Genomic DNA, 21,083 nt, shown 5'->3' with positions numbered 1-21,083 from the left:
GACGGAACTCTTATCCTACCGCCAGCAAAAATCTTTTCACTAGCGGGGACCGCGCCACTCCAGCCCTTGAAAAAATCGCGGCAATAAAAATCGCTCCACCTACCCATCCTTATCTCCTCCTCCCTTCACTCCACCTACCTTATCTCCTCCTTCCACTCCCTCTCTCCCTCCATCCACAGGCGTGAGCAGCGAGCTCGGGCACGGGCGGCGGCGTGCTCGGGCGCGGGTGAAAGGGAGGGCGGAGGAGAGGGCTGGCGCGGGCGGCGGCGAGCTCGGTCGCGGGCAACAGGGAGGGCGGTGATGGAGCTCGGGCATGGGCGAAAGGGAGGGCGGAGGAGAGGGCTGGCACGGGAGGCGGCGAGCTCAGGCGCGGGCAACAGGGAGGGCGGCGGCGGAGCTCGAACGCGGCAGTTGGCGGCGCTCGGGCACGGGTGGGGAGGCCGGATCCGCCGCCACCGCGCAGCTAGGAGTCTGGATCTGCTGCGGGGACAAGGCCACCGCCGCCCCGGGGGGACAAGCCCAATGCCAGTGGAGCTACTCCTCATCCAGATCTACCATCTCATCACCTTCCAAGGTCAGCACCCATCCGTTCTTGCGCTTCAATTCGCCATTTTTGTTGACACGGCAATCTGAAATCCATGTGTGGAGGTGATGGTGGATGCGCAGAAGTGACGAAGGCATTGTGGGCGAGGAAGAACGAGAAGATGCGGCGGTGCGAGCCTAGGCAGCAGCACGACCAGCTCCAACGAGGCGACCCGCTCGTCGATGTAGCCAAGGAGGAGATGCAACGGCGGTGGCGAGGGTACTTCAAATTTTTTGTTATTGTGTTGATTTTTGTGATGCTATTGTGTTGATTTTTGTGATGCTTGAATGCTTGGGTGAATGAAAATTCTTTAATATAAATTTTTGGGGCTATTTTGAATGATTGGGTAAAATTCTGTGAAATTTTTGAATGGTGGAGCGTTGACGGAGGCAGACGGAGCGGTGTTGCTCCGTCGGTCGTTTTTCTTAAACTTGGCCAGCATTAACACTGGCGTTTAGTCCCTGTAACCCGCCAGCGATAATTCAGTTTCGCTGGCAGCTGTCTTAAGGCAACCGCCAGCGAAAATGGATTTTTGTTGGCGGCTGGCTTAAGACGACCGCCAGCGAAAATGGATTATCGCCGGCGATCGATAATTAACCACTAGTGAAGATCTACATTTTCACTGGCCTTGACTTTGTGGCGGTTGCGATTTCTGCCAGCGAAAACCTAAAATGGCCGCCACTAACGATGGTTTTTGTAGTACTGTTAATACGTTCAATGTAGGCACAGTTAATATATTCGCATGCAATAATGCGGCTGAGTAAAAGTTACTGGTTCCTCTCCCTTCTGTAACACATGCAAGATCCACCGAAGTGGAGAAAAAGGACAAAATGCAGCTTCTTCGATGGGGATGATTAGGCCATTTTTTTTAAGGCCTATATGCCAAAAAGTCTTTGGTTTTCTTAAACCATTAGCCACTTTAACACTGAACTAGATTGGAGGAGCTGCTTTTTGGTTTATATGAGATAGATATATACTTCACCACTAAACTTAGGAGAATAAATTCATCGGCTTATATATCATATAAGCTAAAAAGCTTACTTAAAGTCTAAACCAATAAGTTTAAGCCTAACAAAATAAGGCCAAATGAATCAAGGTGGATTAAATGACACCAGCCACCTGCTGATAATTTTCCTTGGTCCTCCTGTCTAGAAGTTTTATGCTAATCATATTTCGACGGAGGAAGTAAGTACTCTAAATGGAGGAATTAATTAGGAAAAAGTACGATTACCCCCTGAACTATCATTGTCGATCGATTTACTGCCCAAACCATAAAACCAGATATTTTACACGCTCAAGTATTCATACTGGACAAATAACCCCCTGAGCACTGTTCTTGTTCTTAGTGGTTTAGACTTGAACTTGTATACGTGGTACCAACGTGGCAATCCAGTCAGCAAAGAAAATAAAAAAAAATCTTTAGGCCCACATGTCATACATATCCCTCCAAGTCTCCCTTGTGCGCACGCTCTCTCTCAGGTGGCTGGCAACGGATGTGGATCTCGCTTGGGTAGGCGGCAAGGCGGAGCGAGCTCCAGTGACCTCGCTTGGTCAAGGTTGGAGTTTGCAGTGGTGGAGCAACATTCTTGATCCCTCTCCCCCTTCTCTCACGTTCACTGCGTGTTCGCCGCCCCCACCCACAATCTCCACCGCACCACTCCCACCCCCAATCTCCCCTGCACCATCCCTATCCCCAACCTCCTTCTCGCTGTTGCCGCCCCCAACCACCATGGCGCCGCTTGACTAGTAGCTCGAGTGGCCGACAATGGAAGCGGATGCAGAGCGAGCTCGACAAGCTAACGACAGAGACGAAGTGTGCTCGGGTGGCCGACGGTGGCGGCCGAGCAAGCACGGGTGGTCGCGATGGAAGCGGCAAGCTCGGGCGACCGACAGTGGAGGCAGAGGTAGAGACCGACGGTGGAGGCAAAGGCAGAGCGCGTCGTCCGCGTAGCCTGCGCCCTCGCCCGCCTCCGTCCTTGGCCCCTCTCCACTGTACTCAGCTGGTTCCGTCCTCGACCCCTCTTCGTCGCCACCGCAATAAGCTCGCCGCCGCCGATTAGTGATGGAGCTGAGTGGAGGAAGAAGAAAGGGAGGGATTGGGGAAATAGATAGGATAGAGAGAGTTAGAGACGGTGAGACTGACATGTGGGGCCCATTGACTTTTTTTTAAAAAAAAAGAAATTGCTGACTGGACTACGACGTAGGACAAAAACCACCGCGGATTGAGCCAGGGGGGTGATTTTTCCGGTTTACATAGTTTGGGGTGAATGATGTCTGGTTTTATGGTTATGGGGGGTAATTCGATCGACCGTGATAGTTGGGGAGGGGGGTAATTCATACATTTTCTAATTAATTAATACTGTATGAACTTTCCTCGAAGTGTAAGAATCACTCATTTAAATCGTTCCGTGAATTAAAAACGTTGAAAGTTCAGGGGGAATGCTATGTGTAGTTGTCACATACGATACTCGTTTTTTATTAGATGATGCCATCAAGTTATGAAGACATGTTTGACCATTCGTTTTATTAGAAAAAAGAGTAAATTTCACAAAACTACACCTTTTGTGGTCTAAGTTGCAGAAAACCACACACACTTTGACACTTGGCACTTAAGTACGTATATTTTAGTAGTGTAGTTTCACAAAACCACACTATCAATGAATGGATTCACCCACGACATGACGTGGTTGTTTCACCTAGGACGAGGATGTGGCATCATATTACTAGCCATCACACGAAATTAATAGGATACCACGTTCTCATCCTAGATGGAACAACCACGTCATCTCACAGGTGAATCCATTCATTGATAGTGTAGTTTTGTGAAACTACACTACCAAAATATATGTACTTAAGTGCTAAGTGTCAAAGTGTGTATGGTTTCTGCAACTTGGACCATAAAACGTTTTGTGAAATTTACTCTAAAAAAATTATGTAAATGTATAAAATATAAAATCATGCTTAAAATACTTTAAGTGATAAAACAACTCACAACAAAATAAATTATAATTATGTAAAACTTTTAAATAAGATGAATAATTAAATGTGTAATAAAAAATGGACAGCATCATCTATTTAAAAAACTGATGTAGTATTTAAGTGGAACAAGGAAAACTCGAAGCTAGGTAAGCTGATTACGTCCAATTTTCTTTTCCTATTTTTTGCAACTAGGAAGGTAGCCCGCGCATATGCGCGGGCATCTTATTTAATGTGAGTGAAATTTTATTACGAATGTCCATGCGTGGGTGGCTTTCTATCAAAAATATTCTTTTACTTTATCCTAAACTAAAATTAAACTTATTTAATGTACTTTGAACTATGGTTATGATTTTTCTTCTAACTACCATTGCAACATATAAATTATAAAATAAAATTACTTTAAACCGTATAGTTTTTAATTTATGATAAAATTTTGTGTCGAAACAATAGATATGTTTACTATGAATGTCCATTTGTGTGTTAGATTCTGCTTGAAATTTTAGATATATCCATTTTATTAGTCCTATCAAAATATTTAAATATTTCTATTTAGGATGGGTTTTAAGCCCCGCAAAAAAATCAAAATTAGATAAATTTTGTTCAATTTTCATTTCTTTTCATCTTCATCTTTTTTAACTTTTGGGGGAGAATTCCACACTATAAAGCATTCTTGAAATGTTTTGATATCTACAATTCGGGATGAAAATATAAGTGGGTTGATCCTGCAACCTGGCATGGGGTAAAGGCATTCGTTTTAAATTATATCTCTCTAAATATGAAAATTTAAAATAGAGGTCAAAGTATTTTTTTTTTCACAAATTACCACTAAACTGGAGTGTCATGTAACAAAAACACGTTTCTAGATTGTTCTATGCTAAATGTTAGGAATTCACGATGTACCATAGCAAGTTTTACCAAAAAGAAATAAATAGACATGATCTTTTAATTACTATCTAAAATTGGCCTGTATATTGCTAAGGCAACATCATGGTTGTTTTGCTGTTAAGATTCCATGGTTGTTTTGCTGTTAAGATTTCTTGGTGCAACCAATATTCTTAGTATGATCGGTATGTTCAATTGGCCACGTAACTTCATAGATCACATATATAATTTAGAAGCTATGATCATTTTAAGATCATTTATTGATAAAAGCATCCACATCAAATTGCATGGATGAATAGCTCCTATATACATGTTGAGAGAGAAAATAATTTAGTAGATAGAAAGTCGTTAGATGTCTAACGGGATATAAGTAATGGCTCTATCAGTTTTATAAAAAAAATAAGGTGGGATATTTTTTATTTTTAGTAAGAAATTTTAGTATTTTCTTATATTTAGTGGATGTCTCAATATGGATGTGGGTTGTGGAATGTAACTTTTTTTAGCATTTAAATATAGTAAATATGGTTATTAAGTTATTGATTTCACTTAAAAAAATAATGTGATAGTTCAAACAGATCATAAGAGACATATGGTGGCTATACCTAATAGGTGAAGTTTCGTTGGCCTTTTTCTTTGCGCACAAAGGTAATTTTAATTTTAATTGTCAAGAGATAAAAAAAATATAGAAAAATAACACACCACACATGGATAGGAATGAAGGGAGTGTTGGGATTTTTTTTTAAAAAAAAAGATTGATCTAACGACCTAAAATATTGTATTCATGTTTAACTTAAAACCAATGGTTGAATGTTTTATTTTTTTTCTCGGATTATTATGATTTTCTCTAATTTAAGTAGGACAAATAGTAGCTTAGCATAGCGTTTATGTGATTTAATGCCTATAGGGATGGAGAGGGAGGGAAGATGGTTTGAGATGTTTTTTTTTCAAAAGAAAAAAAAATCTAATGACGGCGTAAAATAATGTGTCCATCGATTTAAGTGAATACCAATGATTGATTAATGTTTCTCTAATTTAAGAGTGCCACACAACGGTTTAGAAATATTTATAGGATGTTTAATGGATTTAATGCGAATGATGTCTATTTGTGGGTTTTTTCCCATGAAGATAATTTTAATTTTAATTGTGATATGCTTTCACATGGAAAACTGTATGTATTATAAAGAAGATGAAAGGAATTCATTTTGAAAGGGTAGTTTTAATCTTGGCCTGAGTAGTTAATAACCTTAAATTCATTATTTAAGACGAAGAGCAGGAACCGCAGGATGGATATATCAGGTTGAATGCTTCATCAAGCGACCATTGATGATCCTATTCATTGTTAATTTTTCTTCCAGTTATATTCTGATTTACATTCTTGATCTGGGCAATTCTCAAGTAACAGTAGTAGCGTCTCCAGGGACGAATGTACCCTTTCTAATTGATTTTCAGATTTTTAAGCACCTTCTAATCTTAGCCTCTCATCTTCTTTAAAATTCTGCATTTTTTTTTAGTGGGAGAGCGAAGCACATCTCGATAAGAAAACAGAAAAACTACGTAAAAAAGATTACGTGCGGGGTCGGTGGGAGGTTTTCCTTTTTTTAAAGATAGATCTAACGATCCACCGATTTAAATAAAAATCAATGGTTAGATTTCTCTATTTTATTAAAGTGTCATGTAGTATTTATAGGGTGGCATGTGACGATTTGAGAGTGTTTGTAGGAAGTTTAATGGACTTTTAGTATATAATAGATTGAAGATAGATAGATAGATGGCTGTAGTTGCCTCCAAATCACTGGTCAAAGAACAAACAGGAAATACAGATAGTGCAGAGTGCATAGACCTCTAATGATTTACTGCAAGCTCTAATTAAGTCGTAGCTGCATAGCATTAGCAGTTTAAACGGCTTATAAAAATTAATTTATACGTAAAACTTTAATATATTTGGTCGCAACGACTTCAAAGTCAATGTAAAAAATTACGTTCAAAATATCACAAAATTAACTTCGAAACCGAGTTTGAAAATTCAAATTTTAACTTTTGATTTAAGTTATTAGGTTGACCGATGGGGCTGTTAGCACGCCAAGTTGCCAAGTCTACGTCTGTCGTTTTGTCTTGTGCGTCGACGCACCCGAGCCGCCGCTTTTGACGAATTGCTTGACCTGTGCAGCGTCGACGCCCCTCTACTTTTCTTTTATACCCAGCCGTATACGTACGTAGAGAGGAAGCAAGGCAACGCCCCCTCTACTTGTCTTGTCCATCTCCAATCTCAGTCCATTGCGTTCCAAGGAGCTGATTGGATCGACGGGAAGCCGGAAACTTTGGCTCCACAGTGGATTAATTCGTCACCGCCCTATTAATTCCACTTCCCTGGTAAACTTCTCGACTAACTTAAACATTTGTACCGTGCCTTTGCTGCATCAAGTTCTACAATTACGCAGGATATATTGAAGTCCTCTATTCAGCGATAATTAGCATAGTGAAGTGTTAGCGTCGCCGTGGTTGGCACGCCGGAACCCCTGCCCTGCCGGCCTATGTTTTCACCGCGCGTTGCACATGCATGCGCTGAGCTCTCAGTCTTTGCCGCCTCGGCCCTGACCGAAACAATATGGCTTGCGGTTTGAGGCTCGGAATTGCGATATGGCTTCACAGTCGTCGTCTTGGCTTTTCTCTTGCCCTATTCCAACTACCTTCAATCTTAGGTCCCATTTTTTCTCCAACAAAAGTTGGATGAAGATTAAGATTTCTGTGGCACGCTTTTCAAACTGTTAAACGGTGCGTTTCGTGCGAAAACTTTCTATATAAAAGTTACTTTAAAATATCATATTAATCTATTTTTTTAAGTTTGTAATAATTCAAACTCAATCAATCATACATTAATACCACCTCGTTTTGCGTGAAAAACATAATCTTTATTTTCAGAAGAAAAGAACGCCACCTAGTTTGAGATTTGCTAAAAGGACAACTAAACTGGAAATGAAAGCTAATTTGTTGCTGACTCTACCATTTTATTGTCCCATGCCAGTCCAGCTCGTGCAGCCACGCCCCCTACTGGTTAGTGCTAATTAGTGTTAATGATATTTATTAGTGCTAATGATAATTTTAGTTTTATTTTTTTAACAAAAATACATAAACAAAATTTTTAGCTCAGAATTGAAAACCTTCAAGTCGAGATTTGAAATTTTTAATTCTTTTTTTTTTTGAAAATTTTTAACTTAGATTTGAAAATTTTCATGTCAAGATTTAAAAACATTCAACTTAGATTTAAAAGCTTTCAATTTGAATTTGAAAACTTTCAACTTAGGATTTGAAACTTTTAACTCGGATTTAAAAACTTTCAATTTAGACTTGAAAACTTTCAACTCGGATTTGAAACATTCAACTCAGATTTGAAAACTTTCAAGTCAACTTTAAACATTCAACTCGGATTTGAAAACTTTTAATTAAGACTTGAAAACTTTCAACTCGGATTCGAAAACTTTCAACTGAAAATTTGAAACATTCAACTCAAATTTTTAAAAAATTCAAGTCAAGATTTGAAAATTTTTAACTCAAATTTTAAAACTTTCACCTCAAAATTCAAAATATTTGATTTAAATTTGAAAACTTTCGTCTCAAAATTCAAAACATTCAACTTAAATTTAAAAAAGTTTCAACTCAAATTCAAAACTCTCAACTGATATTGAAGTGAAAGATTCAATTCATAAAATATCGCAAAAAAATCACGCGCATGTTTGGATGAACGAAGCGATTTCCGAAAAAAAACTAGTTGAATTTTATAACTGATTATTGCACTTCCATACTACTTTGGGGATGTGAAACTAATATAACTTTTCGAGAAAGAAAAAGCCAAATCTAACTCATCTTATTCTTGCTTCATAATATATTTACAATATTGTGGAAGCAAATGTCATTATTGAGCCTCAAGCACAATAAACTTGATCCGGAGATCAAATCTAACATGTTAATAAAAATTTGAAGACATACTGAACTGCTGAAATGCTGGGTTGAGCCCAACATAGTTGTGTTCGGTGGGCTGGGTTGGGAACCCATGTACTGCGCACGAAAAACGGAGTAGTCTATTAGCACGCGATTAATTAAGTATTAGCTATTTTTTTTAAAAAATAGATCATTATGATTTTTTAAGTAACTTTCATATATAAACTTTTTTAATAAAATACGTCGTTTAACAGTTTGATAATCGTGCGAGTGGAAAACAAGGGGGATATGAGTTGGGGAAAACTGGGGAAGAACACAGCCAGTCATGGGGCAAAAACTGATAATTGCCGGTCTTAACAGCAGGTCTTAAAAGCAGCTCTGATCCCCAACTTTCGGTATATAAACAGCAAAACTCAAAAGTCTAATGCATCGATTTGCTTAAGATAAACATATTTCTAGTAGTTTTGTTGTTTTCCAGCTACTTTATAATAAGAACTTTTGTAGTAAAATAAAGGAGAAATAGTGCATAATTTTGAGTAAAGATGGGAATGGCTATGCCAAGTGCCCACGTGCACTTTGATCAGGCCCACTGGCCACCCCCTAAATCCAAGTTGCTCGCTCCCTCGAGTTGAAGACCCAACTGAGTAGTGGTCTGGCCGGCCCAACAATGGTGCTAGGCGGGTGGCCTAGCTAAGGAATAAGTTCACCGTGGGTCCCTTAATTTAATAGCAAGATTTTTTTAGGTCCCTCAACCATAAAATCAGAAATGTTCACCTCTAAATTTACTCAAACCATGCAAAAGAGGTCCCATGGCAGTATTTGCGTCAAAAAAAACCGTACAACAGGATGCCACGTTAGTAAAAACGGGTGCAAATACTGCCATGGGACCTCCTTTGCACGGTTTAAGTAAGTTTAGTGGTGAACATTTCTGATTTTGTAGTTGAGGGACCTTAAAAAATCTCGCTGTTAAATGGAGGTAACTCCGGTGAACTTATTCCCCTAGCTAATCACTGCAGTAAGGTCTGGTCAATCGCTCCTCGTCCAAATTGTCAACCGCTCGTCCGTTGGAGGGATTAACCTCAATAGTAGAGCTGTAGAGGACTGGTTATTAGCCATTCACATGCGGAAATGCTCTTCGGCTGGAGATGGGGCAGCGATCGATCCCCCCCTCCCTTCGTCTATCTGATTTTCTTTTTTGGCACCGTATTATTTTCCTATTTTAGTAAATTTATACACCTAAAGTTTATACACCTTAAGTTTACACATCTAAAGTTTAGAGACCAAAAGTTTATATAACCGATTCAAATTTGAATTTGAATTCAAATATTTTTTATATATAGTATTTCTATACATCTAAAGTTTATAGACCTAAAGTTTATAAGTCAAAAGTTTATATACCCGTTTCAAATTTGAATTTGAATTATATCTGATTCAAATTTGAATTTGAATTCAAATATTTTCTGTATATAGTATTTCTATACATCTAAAGTTTATACCCCTAAAGTTTATATATCCAAAGTTTATAAGTCAAAAGTTTACATACCCGATTCAAATTTGAATTTGAATTCAAATATTTTTTATATATAGTATTTCTATATATCTAAAGTTTATACACCTAAAGTTTATAGACCCAAAGTTTATAAGTCAAAAGTTTACATACCCAATTCAAATTTGAATTTGAATTCAAATTTTTTATATATAGTATTTCTATACATAAATTTTTCTAACTTTTGTTTTTTTTTAAAAAAAAATTGTTTGGTGTACTGTAGTAGAAAGAGAAGAAGAGGAGGAGGAAGGGGGAGAAGAGGGAGGAGTATAGGAGGAGGGGGGCCAAACCGATCGCTGGGCGATCGCCCTGGCGATCGGTCGCCCATTAGCCTCCCCCATTCATATGGCCGCACGGCCCCACCCGTGGGTTCCCTCTCAAGTTTAAGCACAACAGAGGCCTTGTTTAGTTCCTAAAATTTTTTTCCCAAAAACATCACATCGAATATTTAAATACATGCATGTAGCATTAAATATAGATAAAATGAAAAACTAATTGTGCAGTTTGTATGAAAAATGCGAGACGAATCTTTTAAGCTAATTAGTTCATGATTAGCCATAAGTGTTACAGTAACCCACATGTGCTAATGACGGATTAACTAGGCTTAATAAATTCGTCTCGTGGTTTCCAGGTGATGAGTTTGAAATTAGTTTTTTTATTCGTGTCCAAGAAAACCCTTTTGACATCCGGTCAAACGTTCGACGTGACACCCAAAAAATTTTTTTCGCAAACTAAACAAGGCCAGAAAAGAGTCATTTCAGTCAAAGCGGTCAGCCACTCGGCCTTTGATCCACTCTTTCATCCACTCAAGGTTCTATTCCTCATTTAGGAAAATCGAACTCAGGTCCGCTAACTCTAGCCAGTAGAATATGAGTAATACTCCCTCCGTTTCAAAATATTTGACACCGTTGACTTTTTGACCGTTCGTCTTATTCAAAAAAATTTGTGAAATATGTAAAACTATATGTGTACATGAAAGTATATTTAAGAATGAATCAAATGATATAAAAAGAATAAATAATTAGTTAAATTTTTTTAATAAGACGAATGGTCAAACACGTACTAAAAAGTCAACGGTGTCAAACATTGTGAAACGGAGGGATTAGTAGGGAGGAGGGTTCGAATTGACTTCACGAGTTTGTGACAGGTATGTATTGTTTCCGATTTCATACATTGCTATCAATATCGATGTATCAGTCAATTTTCTTGTTTACGTCTTACCAATTTATTTTCCGCATTTACTCTTTTTTCTCAAACTGTCATATCGTTGCCGACATTTTATACTAAGTTTTAAGAAGATGTCCCATTTTAAGGAGTAAACGGGACTAAACCTTACAATGCCACTTTGGCTCCACAGTGGATTAATTCGTCACCGCCCTATTAATTCCACTTCCTTGGTAAGTTTCTCGACTAACTTAAACATTTGTACCGTGCCGTTAGCTGCACCAAGTTCTACAATTACGCAGGATATATTGAAGTCCTCTATTCAGCGATAATTAGCATAGTGAAGTGTTAGCGTCGCCGTGGTTGGCACGCCGGAACCCTTGCCCTGCCGGCCTATGTTTTCACCGCGCGTTGCACATGCATGCGCTGAGCTCTCAGTCCTTGCCGCCTCGGCCCTGACCGAAACAATATGGCTTGTGGTTTGCGGCACGGAATCGCGATATGGCTTCACAGTCGTCTTTGGCCAATCTGAGTAATCTCCAGCCACATACGCGGATTACAACTCCACCCTTTGTACGCCAGATTCAACTTTTCCCTTGCCCTATTCCAAGTTCCACCCATGCTCCCTAGCCCATAAGCCCGTAACTGCCTGGCCCGTTAGCGAGGAGAAGCGTTGGTGTTTGGAGCGCCGATGCCGCGGGGACGACGAGGAAAGGGGAGTGATAGGAGCGTGCGTGGATTATAGGATTTCTTGTAGAGAGACCTGCTCCCTCCCTCAGTTTTATATTACAAGTCGTTTTTATTTTTTCTTAAGTTAAACTCATTTAAATTTGTCCAAGATTATATAGATATGTAGTAATATTTATAACACCAAATTAGCTTCATTAAATCTAAATTAAATGTATTTTGATATTATGTTTGTTTTGGGGCAAAAATATTGCTACGTTTATCTATAAATTTAGTCAAACTTATAGAAATTTGATTAAAAAAAGGTCAAAACAACTTGTAAGAAAAAATAGTGCAAGTATAACATTTGCTAGAACGATAACTAAACTGAAAATGAAAGACTATATTACTAATTTGTTGCAGACTCCATTTTATAGTCCCATTGTTGGGTGTCCCTCATGTTCAATATTCTTTATTTAAGTTATCCCTTATATGTGTTTTTATAATTAATACAATTATCAATTCCCCATCGTATTATTGCACTTCCATACTACTTTGGGGATGCGAAATATAACTTTTCGAGAGAGAAAAAGCCAAATCTAATTCATCTTATTCTTGCTTCCAGAATATATTTACAATATTGTGGAAGCAAATGTTATTATTGAGCCTCAAGCACAATAAACTTGAACCGGAGATCAAATCTAACATGTTATTAAAAATTTGAAGATATACTGAACTGCTCGAATGCCGGATTGAGCCCGACGTAGTCATGAGGCAAAAACTGCTGGTTTGAGCCCAAAGCTGATTATTGCCGGTCTTAACAGCAGGTCTTAAAAGCAGCTCTGATCCCCAACTTTCGGTATATAAACAGCTAAACTCAAAAGTTTAATGCATCGATTTGCTTAAGATAAACGTATTTCTATTACTCACTCCGTCCCAAAATAGAAGTATTTTTGGATCCTGACATGGTCTCCGAGATGCTACTTTTACCAACAATATCTATATAAAAGTAAGATGTTTTAAATAAAAAGAGTTATATATTATGATAGTTTGTTTAATGATAAATCTAGTACCATCAATTTTACATGATTGATATTTTTATTTTTTAACTATTAGTGATCAAAGTAAAAAATGTTTGACTTGTCACTATGCTAAAAATGCGTATATTTTAGGACGGAAGAAGTAGTTTTGTTGTTTTCTAGCTACTACCTTCGTTTCATGTTATAAGACTTTCTAGCATTACCCACATTCATAGAGATATTAATGAATCTAGGTGTATATATATATATATATATATATATGAATGTGGACAACGCTAGAAAGTCTTATAGTATGAAACGGAGGAAGTGCTTTATAAGAACTCAGTAAAATAAAGGAGAAATAGAGCATAATTTTGAGTAAAGATGGGACCAGCTTGGCAAAGTGCCCACGTGCACTTTGATCAGGGCATCAGGCCCGCTGGCCACCCCCTAGATCCAAGTTGCCCGCTCCCGCAAGTTGAAGACCCAACAACCGACATAAGGGGGGCTGGCCGGCCCAACAATGGTGCTAGGCGGGTGGCCTAGCTAATCACTGCAACTAACTTGCACTTGCAGTCAGGTCTGGTCAATCCCTCGTCGTCCCAATTCTCAACCGCTCGTCCGTTGGAGGGATCAACCTCAATAGTAGAGGAGTCCTACCCCCGTGGACCATGGTTAGAGGAGTTCTACCCATTCACATGGCCGCACGGTCCCACCCCCGTGGGGTTTAAGCACAACAGAAAGGAGTCATTTCAGTCAAAGAGGTCAACCACTCGGCATTTGATCCAACAAAATTGGATAAACTTTTAAATAAAAATTACATGCTTTTCAAACTGTTAAATGGTACGTTTCATGTGAAAATTTTCTATATGGAAGTTGTTCTAAAATATCAGATTAATCTATTTTTTAAGTTTATAATAATTTAAACTCAATTAATCACACGTTATTACCACATCGTTTTTACGTAAAACCTTTAATCTTCATCTTCATCTTAATGAGATTCCAACACTACTTTTTATAACTCATTTAGGAAAATCGGACCCAGGTCCGCTAACTCTAGCTAGTAGAATATGAGTAATAGTAAGGAGGAGGGTTCGAATTGACTACGGGACTTTGTGACGTGTATGTATTGTTTCCGATTTCATACATTGCTATCAATATCGATATATATATATATATATATCAGTCAATTTTTTTTATATACCTATAGTGGTGTTTGAATCTTCTAAAAATAAAGATAAAGATAAAGATTAAGTGTTTCACGCAAAACGATGTGGTAATAACGTGTGATTAATTGATTTTTAATTATTATAAACTTAAAAAGTAGATTAATCTGATATTTTAAAGCAACTTTCATATAGAAAGTTTTCACACGAAACGTACCGTTTAGCAGTTTGAAAAGCATGTCACGGTATTCAAAATTTAATCCTCTCCTTACGTAAGAAACGAACAGGGTACGCCTTACCAATTTATTTTCTGCATTTAATTTTTTTTTCTCGAACGATCAAGTCATTGCTAAAGTTTTATATTAAGAAGGTGTCCCATTTTAAGGACCAAACTTTATAGTGCCCCGTTAATCAGGAAAAACTGAGCGAAAACCACAACTACAACAACACACCAACAGCTAATCTAATCTAAGCTAACATGACAAATTAAGCCTGACACAAGGTATCGGCCAAGCTTGTCATTGAGGTGACACATCAGCCCACACATGTTATCGTCGTTGAGCTTGCCACCCAAGCGACACGGCAACTTTGACTTCAGTGCGATGCTACCCAAATGCCAAAAAAATGAACAAACATAATCGATACCCACGAAGGACATTGGCCCATACTACCAAGGAATCACTTCCTACACACAGCTAGCATCAACAACCATATAAAGTGATTGCAGTGTGTCATCATTTTTAAGCTTCGTCGCACCCCAGCAGCTAAGCAGCTCTGACTCTACCCAGCAGTAACCAAATAAGAATGATGAACACCCGTCGTAGAGCAAGGAACGAAACCAAGGTAGCGAAGGCCTCGTCAAACACCCTAGGTTTGTAGAGCTTCAGAGGCATTGTAGGAGTCCACCATTAGCGACCGTTGCATGCGAAAGGTTCTTGGTGCTATGAGAGGTCAACGCTAGAACGACGCTTGCAAGAATTGGAATGATACCTAATGGCCTCGTCGTCGTCGTCATGCCGGCTAATGGCCTGGCAGGGCTTTTGCCAGTGATTCCCAACCAAAGACCCACACAAACATCATGCACAACGATCGTCACCGGACCACCACACCATCACTTCAGCGCCCAAGCCTCCTAATCCACGATAGTGGCCTATCACAGCGGTTGGCACCCGAGTGACCAAATTCGTCGCCAGCCGCCACCTCGCACACAACCAGCTACCACCTCACCTTGGCCTGCGGCCTCGCCCTCCTCCTTCACGCTCGTCCCACGCACGGCACGGACGACGACAACAACGATGTCGGGTCACGACTTCGCCCGCGCTTGCCAGATCTGTGGGTGCTTGGGGGAGGGGAGATCCGGCCATAGAGATGCCAGATTCGCCGCTTCAAGCCGACCCGCCGTCTCTTCCTCCGGCCCCGTCATCGTCGGCCTTACTCCAACCTCCTCGTGCTTGGGTCGGTTCCATCATGCCGCGTGGGCCTCACTGCCGCCTTCCCAACTCGTCGCCAGCGAGCTCCAGCGCCGACGGCAATGTGGAGGAGGAGATAAGGGTGTAGCGGTGTGGGCAGCTAGGGTTCTGCCCCCGATCTGCCCGCACGAGAGCGATGTGGGGGCCCTTCTGCATTTACTTGTCGGAATTAATTTCATGCACAATAATATCTGATGGTTGTTTCGGCCAATCGGTTGTTCTATGTTTAGTCTTGATGCTCTTATTTTCATCAAGAGGGCAATACTAGGATAAGTCATAGTGTGGTGCCTAATTGCTGTTTTAGGAAGAAAAGCAGGTTAGGAAACTAAGGACATAGTCAATTGAATGGATATCCGTATTCGTCCTTCGAGGGAAGATACACTAGCCCTAATTACGATGGTCTGTATTGGCTGGTCAGTCTTGATCCTCTTCTTATCCCATTTCCATAGTGAGTGCTCTTGTGCCCGAAGTAATCAAAGGTATATTAGTTGTCACTTTTTTTTTATCTCAAGGCATGTTTATAGATCCAAGGAATCGAGTACTCAACCTTAAACTTCCCTGATTAAGTCTCTCCTTATTGAGCTAGTTAGGTTGATACGGGAGGTGGCCCAACCTTCTCAGTGTAGGATGGAAAATACAATGAACCCAACGAAGCGGATGAACAACATGCAATCAACATAGCACACCTTTCAACTCACCATCAAAAAACTACGAATGCGGAAGCTAACTATCGAACCCTTCATCCCTAGTGGGAAAGCAAACAATAATGTTGATACAATCACCATGTTCCCCTTTATGTGGTTGTGCCAAATCATGGAAATATCATGCAACGAGACCCTCACATCCCTGTAACTCAAAGCTATTTTTTCTTTGTAATGTCAAGTCTCTACAATGGAAGTATACCTATTTCTTATATGGAAATTCTAAGACCTCTAAAATAATAAACAAGCTCATTACATAACTTGGACACAAAGAAAGAAAATCTGCTGCAGCGACCATTGGCTTTTTTAGTGGATTGCGGTTCAAACTTATAAACACGAGTAATCTGACTGTGGGACAAAAACCATGACGTGGTCCATCAAATTATCTTTCTAACAAGTATGCGAACAACTAAAATGGAGTCCGTATGCAAAATCCATGACCATTTTACTGTAAGACTGACCAGGCTGTCCAAACCAAATCGAGCTAAATATACAATTCTTCTTATCTTCAATTTTCTCCTTGCCAATGATTTGATCATCGAAACAATTGAACCCATGTAGATGAGTTACTTGCCAACTTATAGAGAATATTGTAATAGACGGGAACTATCTAATCATGCCATAGTTTAGCCCATCGGGCTCTTCGCACCAAATCGTTTGCGGTGCGGCGTTTTCAGGATCCAGGGAGTGTGTCTGAGCTTCTCGCTCAAGATTGTAATCATATTGTGTTGAATAAATAAAGCTCCCTGTTTTTTCGCAAAAAAAATGCCATAGAACCCACAAACTCCCCAAAGTTAGCTATTCTCACGCATCACTTTTCCAACACTTTTGATTGGACCATTCAAATCATGTGCCACTTAATCCATTGGAAAGTAGGCATGAAAAAATCCGTTGAAAGTAGGCATGAAAAACTTTCTTAATATGACCCTTGGATACATTGAATACATCTGTTTAGATATGCAACTCTTTAGAGAATTTATTGTCGATTGATACTGCACCATATCCTCATCACAGGTGTCCTTTCTTTTATCCTTGACCATAAAACTTCGATATATTTTCTCAGATAACCCCCACAAGAGGTTGGCTCGATTATCTTCCTTAGTAGGAAATGTAATTTGACGGTACATTTTGACCAAAAGTGTGTCCTTGTTGACGATACCCTGTGTTGTCGAATGACAACTGCGAGTGTCGAACGACGTGGTTCACTCATGGTGGAAAATAAAGACAATGTGTATATTAGTACTAACTTTTCTTGGGGATCTCCCCTTACATGCCCCTTAGGGTCTATTTATAGTCTTAATACAAGCTCATGCACACTAGGGTTAATAAGTACAAGGAAATTTACATGGATACTCATGATAGGGAGATCTATTGGGGTAACTAGAGTCCATTTTACTTTGGGCTCCTTAATGGGCCCTAACTTGGGCCGTCTGTGGCGAACGACCTTTCTAGGCCTCATGCCCTCCCGGCTTCACGGCGAAGACGCGCTCCTGACAGCGGTGAAGCTCTCATGCTTCGCTTGAACGTTTGCCCCAGGATGAATGCCGTGGTCCTCAACTAGTTGCTTCGCTTGAGCCGTAGTGGTTTCAGTAGCCTCGGTCGAAGGCCCTAGTGGCATGCCTCCAACACTATGTTTCTATTTGAAAATCTCATAAGAAAACATAAAAAGACCTTCCAGTTCGTCTTAGTTCACAGAATTATCATATCATTCTCAATTTTGGATTTGGTGCAGTTCGCATCAAGCTTTCTAAATATTTCACACATGAATCTAATAGATGTTATTATTTTACATGTGTATTCTATAACTCAATTTATTGTTATAGAGGAAACCAGTAAAGTTTAGTTCAACATTTTCCATTTCTTTTTTTTTACATATCATTTTGGTTTATAAAAAAGAATCCTACCTTTTCAGGAAAATGGCCAGGCAGATGCGACTACAACAGCTAAAAGACATCACAGGCAACTTCTCAAAAGAGCAGGAACTTGGTCGTGGTGGATTTGGAGTAGTCTACAAGGTATGATGAAGCGTTCTACCTTCCAGAGAGTAATCATATCTGTTTTTGAAGCTAACACTATGAAATATTTAGTTTGGGGGACGATTTTGTTCATGCAATGCATATGAATTGTTATATAGTCAATTTGTAATATAACTATTGTTAGTTTGAATCATTGGCCTACAAAATAAACATAGCTTTGATAATATATATATAACAGGGTCTGTATGTAGCTATAACCACATTGGAAATGTGGAAAACTAAGGCCCTGTTTGGGGGAGCTTCTAGCTGCTGCAGCTTCTCCCAGAATCAGAAGCTCCCCTAAACAGTTTAGCTTTTGGTTCAGATTCTAGGAAGCTGTAGCTGTAGAATCCAGAAAATGAACTAGAAGCCAGAAACTAGGAAACCCAGCTTTTCAAGATTCTCAGATGCTAGCTACCAACCAGTTGCTTCTCAAAATCTTAAGCTCGATCCCCCAAAATAGGCCCTAAGACAGCCAATGCTTAGATACTCTACACTTTTTTTCGGCATTTTTGAAAAGGAAAACGTCGATATCTCCCCTAAATGCAGTGATAAAATTCAGCATACAAACAATCCCCGCCCACACCCAAAAGAACGATTTTATAACCCTTTTTAGCACAGTGAAACCGTAAACGAATAGGTTGGACCAACTAGCTTGGACAATAAGCATTTTATCAGTCCTCGGTCTTATCTATAGTTTATTGCGATGATATCCTAGAACCATGTCGGTTCTTTTTGGATGTACATACTTAATGTGCATTGTCAAACAAAGGTTTCATTCAAAGTTTCCATCATCTTGCATGGTGTTTGCTCTTCAAAAATTTATGTCTGTAGTAATGAAATAATGTTAACAGGGTATTCTTAAAAATGGGGTATCCGTGGCTGTGAAGAGGCTTGAGGTCAATCCTGGAATACAGGACAAACAATTTAAGAACGAGGTTAATCATCTCCTAGGGCTAAAGCACCAAAACATAGTACAATTATTAGGCTACTGTGACGAACGACAAGAGAGATTGATATACGATGAGTACCAACGAAAATACATTTGTGCTGAGGTGCAAGAAAAGTTACTCTGTTACGAGTATATGCCAGAGGGAAGCCTTGATGAGATAATTTTTGGTAATATTTTCTATTCAGCATTTGTTTTTTCAACTGCTTATGTACGTAGTTGTTAGTTTTTTTTAAGAAAAACGGATAGGCTTTTATTATGTGCTTATTAAATGTTCATAAAAGTTTGTTCGCTCTACTTTTTCTTCATTCGCAGATCAATCGTGTGGTCTTGAATGGTGTGACTGTTATGCAATTATCAAAGGAATATGCAAGGGTCTGTGCTACCTTCATGAGGAATGCCAAAGAAAGCCTATTATTCATTTGGACCTAAAGCCGAGCAATATATTACTGGATGATAACTTGGTGCCAAAAATTGCTGATTTTGGCTTGTCAAGGCTCTTTGGTGAAGAACAAACACGAACTTGTACCACAATGGTTATACGATCAATATAGGTCAATTTCCTTTTCGGTATTTACATGTTCATTGCCTCTTTATTTTGTAATTCAATTAAGTACTGTCATATATAAAGTTTAAAAGCAAGGTATTCTTGTCGTTGTCATGCAGAGGTTATATGGCACCAGAGTACTACAGCGAAGGAGAAATCTCTTCAAAGTCAGATGTATATAGTTTCGGTATTCTAATCCTAGAAATCGTGACAGGAGAGAAAAACCAACGAAGCCGTGTGGATCCATCTGGCCAGCGCTATATTAGTACTGTATGCCCCTACTGCCTGCTGCCCTCTCTAAACAATTGAGGATTGTTTCTCAAAATATACTGTTAAGGATTTTCTTTGTGCAATTATTGTGATACTCACATGATAATTGTTTCGAATGATGATTACATGTAGGTACGGAACAAATGGTCAAGGATGTCGAAAATAATGTTACAGTCTTCATCCCTGGACGCAGATGGCTGCCAACAAGTTGATGATGTTTTAAAATTGGGCTAAATTGTGTGGACTTAGATCCACGTAGAAGACCCTTGGCAAGTCAAATAATTAATATGCTTCCATGGGAATGTAAGAAAAATGAAGGAATGCCATCAGAGCTTGTTCCAAAATCTTCAGACGGCAGCTGTACTAGTTCGGCGGTGACCAATTACGTAACACTTGTACAAGTAACACATGCTCATTTCTAATTAAATTATAGTACATATTTGGTACATATAACATATTCTGGTGCTTTTGTAAGATAGTCATAGGTATTATATGTGGAAACGGCTGGTGAGGTATTATGCCTAGTACCGATGCCTAAATATAGAGTAGTGGTGCGTACTCCCTCCTTCACATAATAATAATGGATTTTGGGTGGACGTGACACATCCTAGTACGCACAAAATCTCTTATATTATAGGACGGAGGGAGTAGATCACAAGTATCCAAACTAAAAAACCATATTGGTCATCTTTGTAACCTGTGAGCATTGTACCTAGTATCCATAGGATCAGGCTTGGGTGTCGTATCAGGCTACTAGTTGTATCATATGTGGAATCAACGGGGTATTATGTATGGTATATATAGATATGATAGGTATCATGTATGATACCTCAATCTCTCAATCCCAACCCCAGAATATGCTCCTTCCACTAACCTTCCCCTCGTTGTTCCCGCACCTGCGCTCGCCCTCATCTTCTCTTCTCTACCAAGCTGCTATGCTGCTTCTCAAGGATCATGCCCCCCCCAACGCCCCCCATCAAACTAAATCACAAATGCTATTGACCTGCTGAGTATGCACACGGAAAAAACTAACTTCGACACAAACTACTAACTAGCTAAATACGACTTGATATGGTGAAATATACAAATGATAATATTAAGTCTAACAGTAACTCTATCCCTCTGCCTCTACCTTTTCAGGCTTCTGCCGGTCTCTCTCTCTACCTATCATGACCTCCCTTCCATGCCCAA

At 39.4% G+C, this 21,083-nt stretch overlaps 1 protein-coding gene and 1 long non-coding RNA gene across 3 annotated transcripts; both read left to right on the top strand.

The window, feature by feature from the left end:
* The first annotated feature begins 98 nt into the window (after positions 1 to 98).
* LOC136354016 (uncharacterized) lies at positions 99 to 903 on the top strand. Its single transcript, XR_010737698.1, has 2 exons — positions 99 to 574; positions 667 to 903. It is a non-coding gene; the product is annotated as an uncharacterized lncRNA (long non-coding RNA).
* A 5,772-nt stretch (positions 904 to 6,675) lies between these two features.
* LOC107279291 (cysteine-rich receptor-like protein kinase 37) lies at positions 6,676 to 20,731 on the top strand. Of its 2 annotated transcripts, none has more exons than XM_015760422.3 (6): positions 6,676 to 6,814; positions 18,024 to 18,126; positions 18,981 to 19,245; positions 19,391 to 19,645; positions 19,742 to 19,892; positions 20,025 to 20,731. In XM_015760422.3, the coding sequence occupies exons 2-4, from the start codon at positions 18,028 to 18,030 to the stop codon at positions 19,627 to 19,629; spliced, it is 603 nt and encodes a 200-aa protein (XP_015615908.1). In that variant the 5' UTR covers positions 6,676 to 6,814; positions 18,024 to 18,027; the 3' UTR covers positions 19,630 to 19,645; positions 19,742 to 19,892; positions 20,025 to 20,731. The 2 variants fall into 2 exon arrangements, with proteins under 2 accessions (XP_015615908.1, XP_015615909.1); XM_015760423.3 differs by having other exon boundaries at positions 19,391 to 19,629; positions 20,025 to 20,417.
* The last annotated feature ends 352 nt before the right edge of the window (positions 20,732 to 21,083 follow it).

The sequence above is a fragment of the Oryza sativa genome, chromosome 11 (genome assembly GCF_034140825.1).
Source record: "Oryza sativa Japonica Group chromosome 11, ASM3414082v1".
In the NCBI taxonomy this organism is placed as follows: domain Eukaryota; kingdom Viridiplantae; phylum Streptophyta; class Magnoliopsida; order Poales; family Poaceae; genus Oryza; species Oryza sativa.
Note: the sequence above shows the minus strand (reverse complement) of the source record. Positions and strands in the feature narration are given on the sequence as shown.

What these genes read in the sequence shown, in the direction of transcription:
- LOC107279291 (XM_015760422.3), top strand. Translation starts at nt 18,028, where the DNA reads ATGGCCAGGCAGATGCGACTACAACAGCTAAAAGACATCACAGGCAAC. An exon ending in GATTTGGAGTAGTCTACAAG is followed by an intron (nt 18,127 to 18,980) that starts GTATGATGAAGC and finishes TAATGTTAACAG; the next exon opens with GGTATTCTTAAAAATGGGGT. An exon ending in CCTTGATGAGATAATTTTTG is followed by an intron (nt 19,246 to 19,390) that starts GTAATATTTTCT and finishes CTTCATTCGCAG; the next exon opens with ATCAATCGTGTGGTCTTGAA.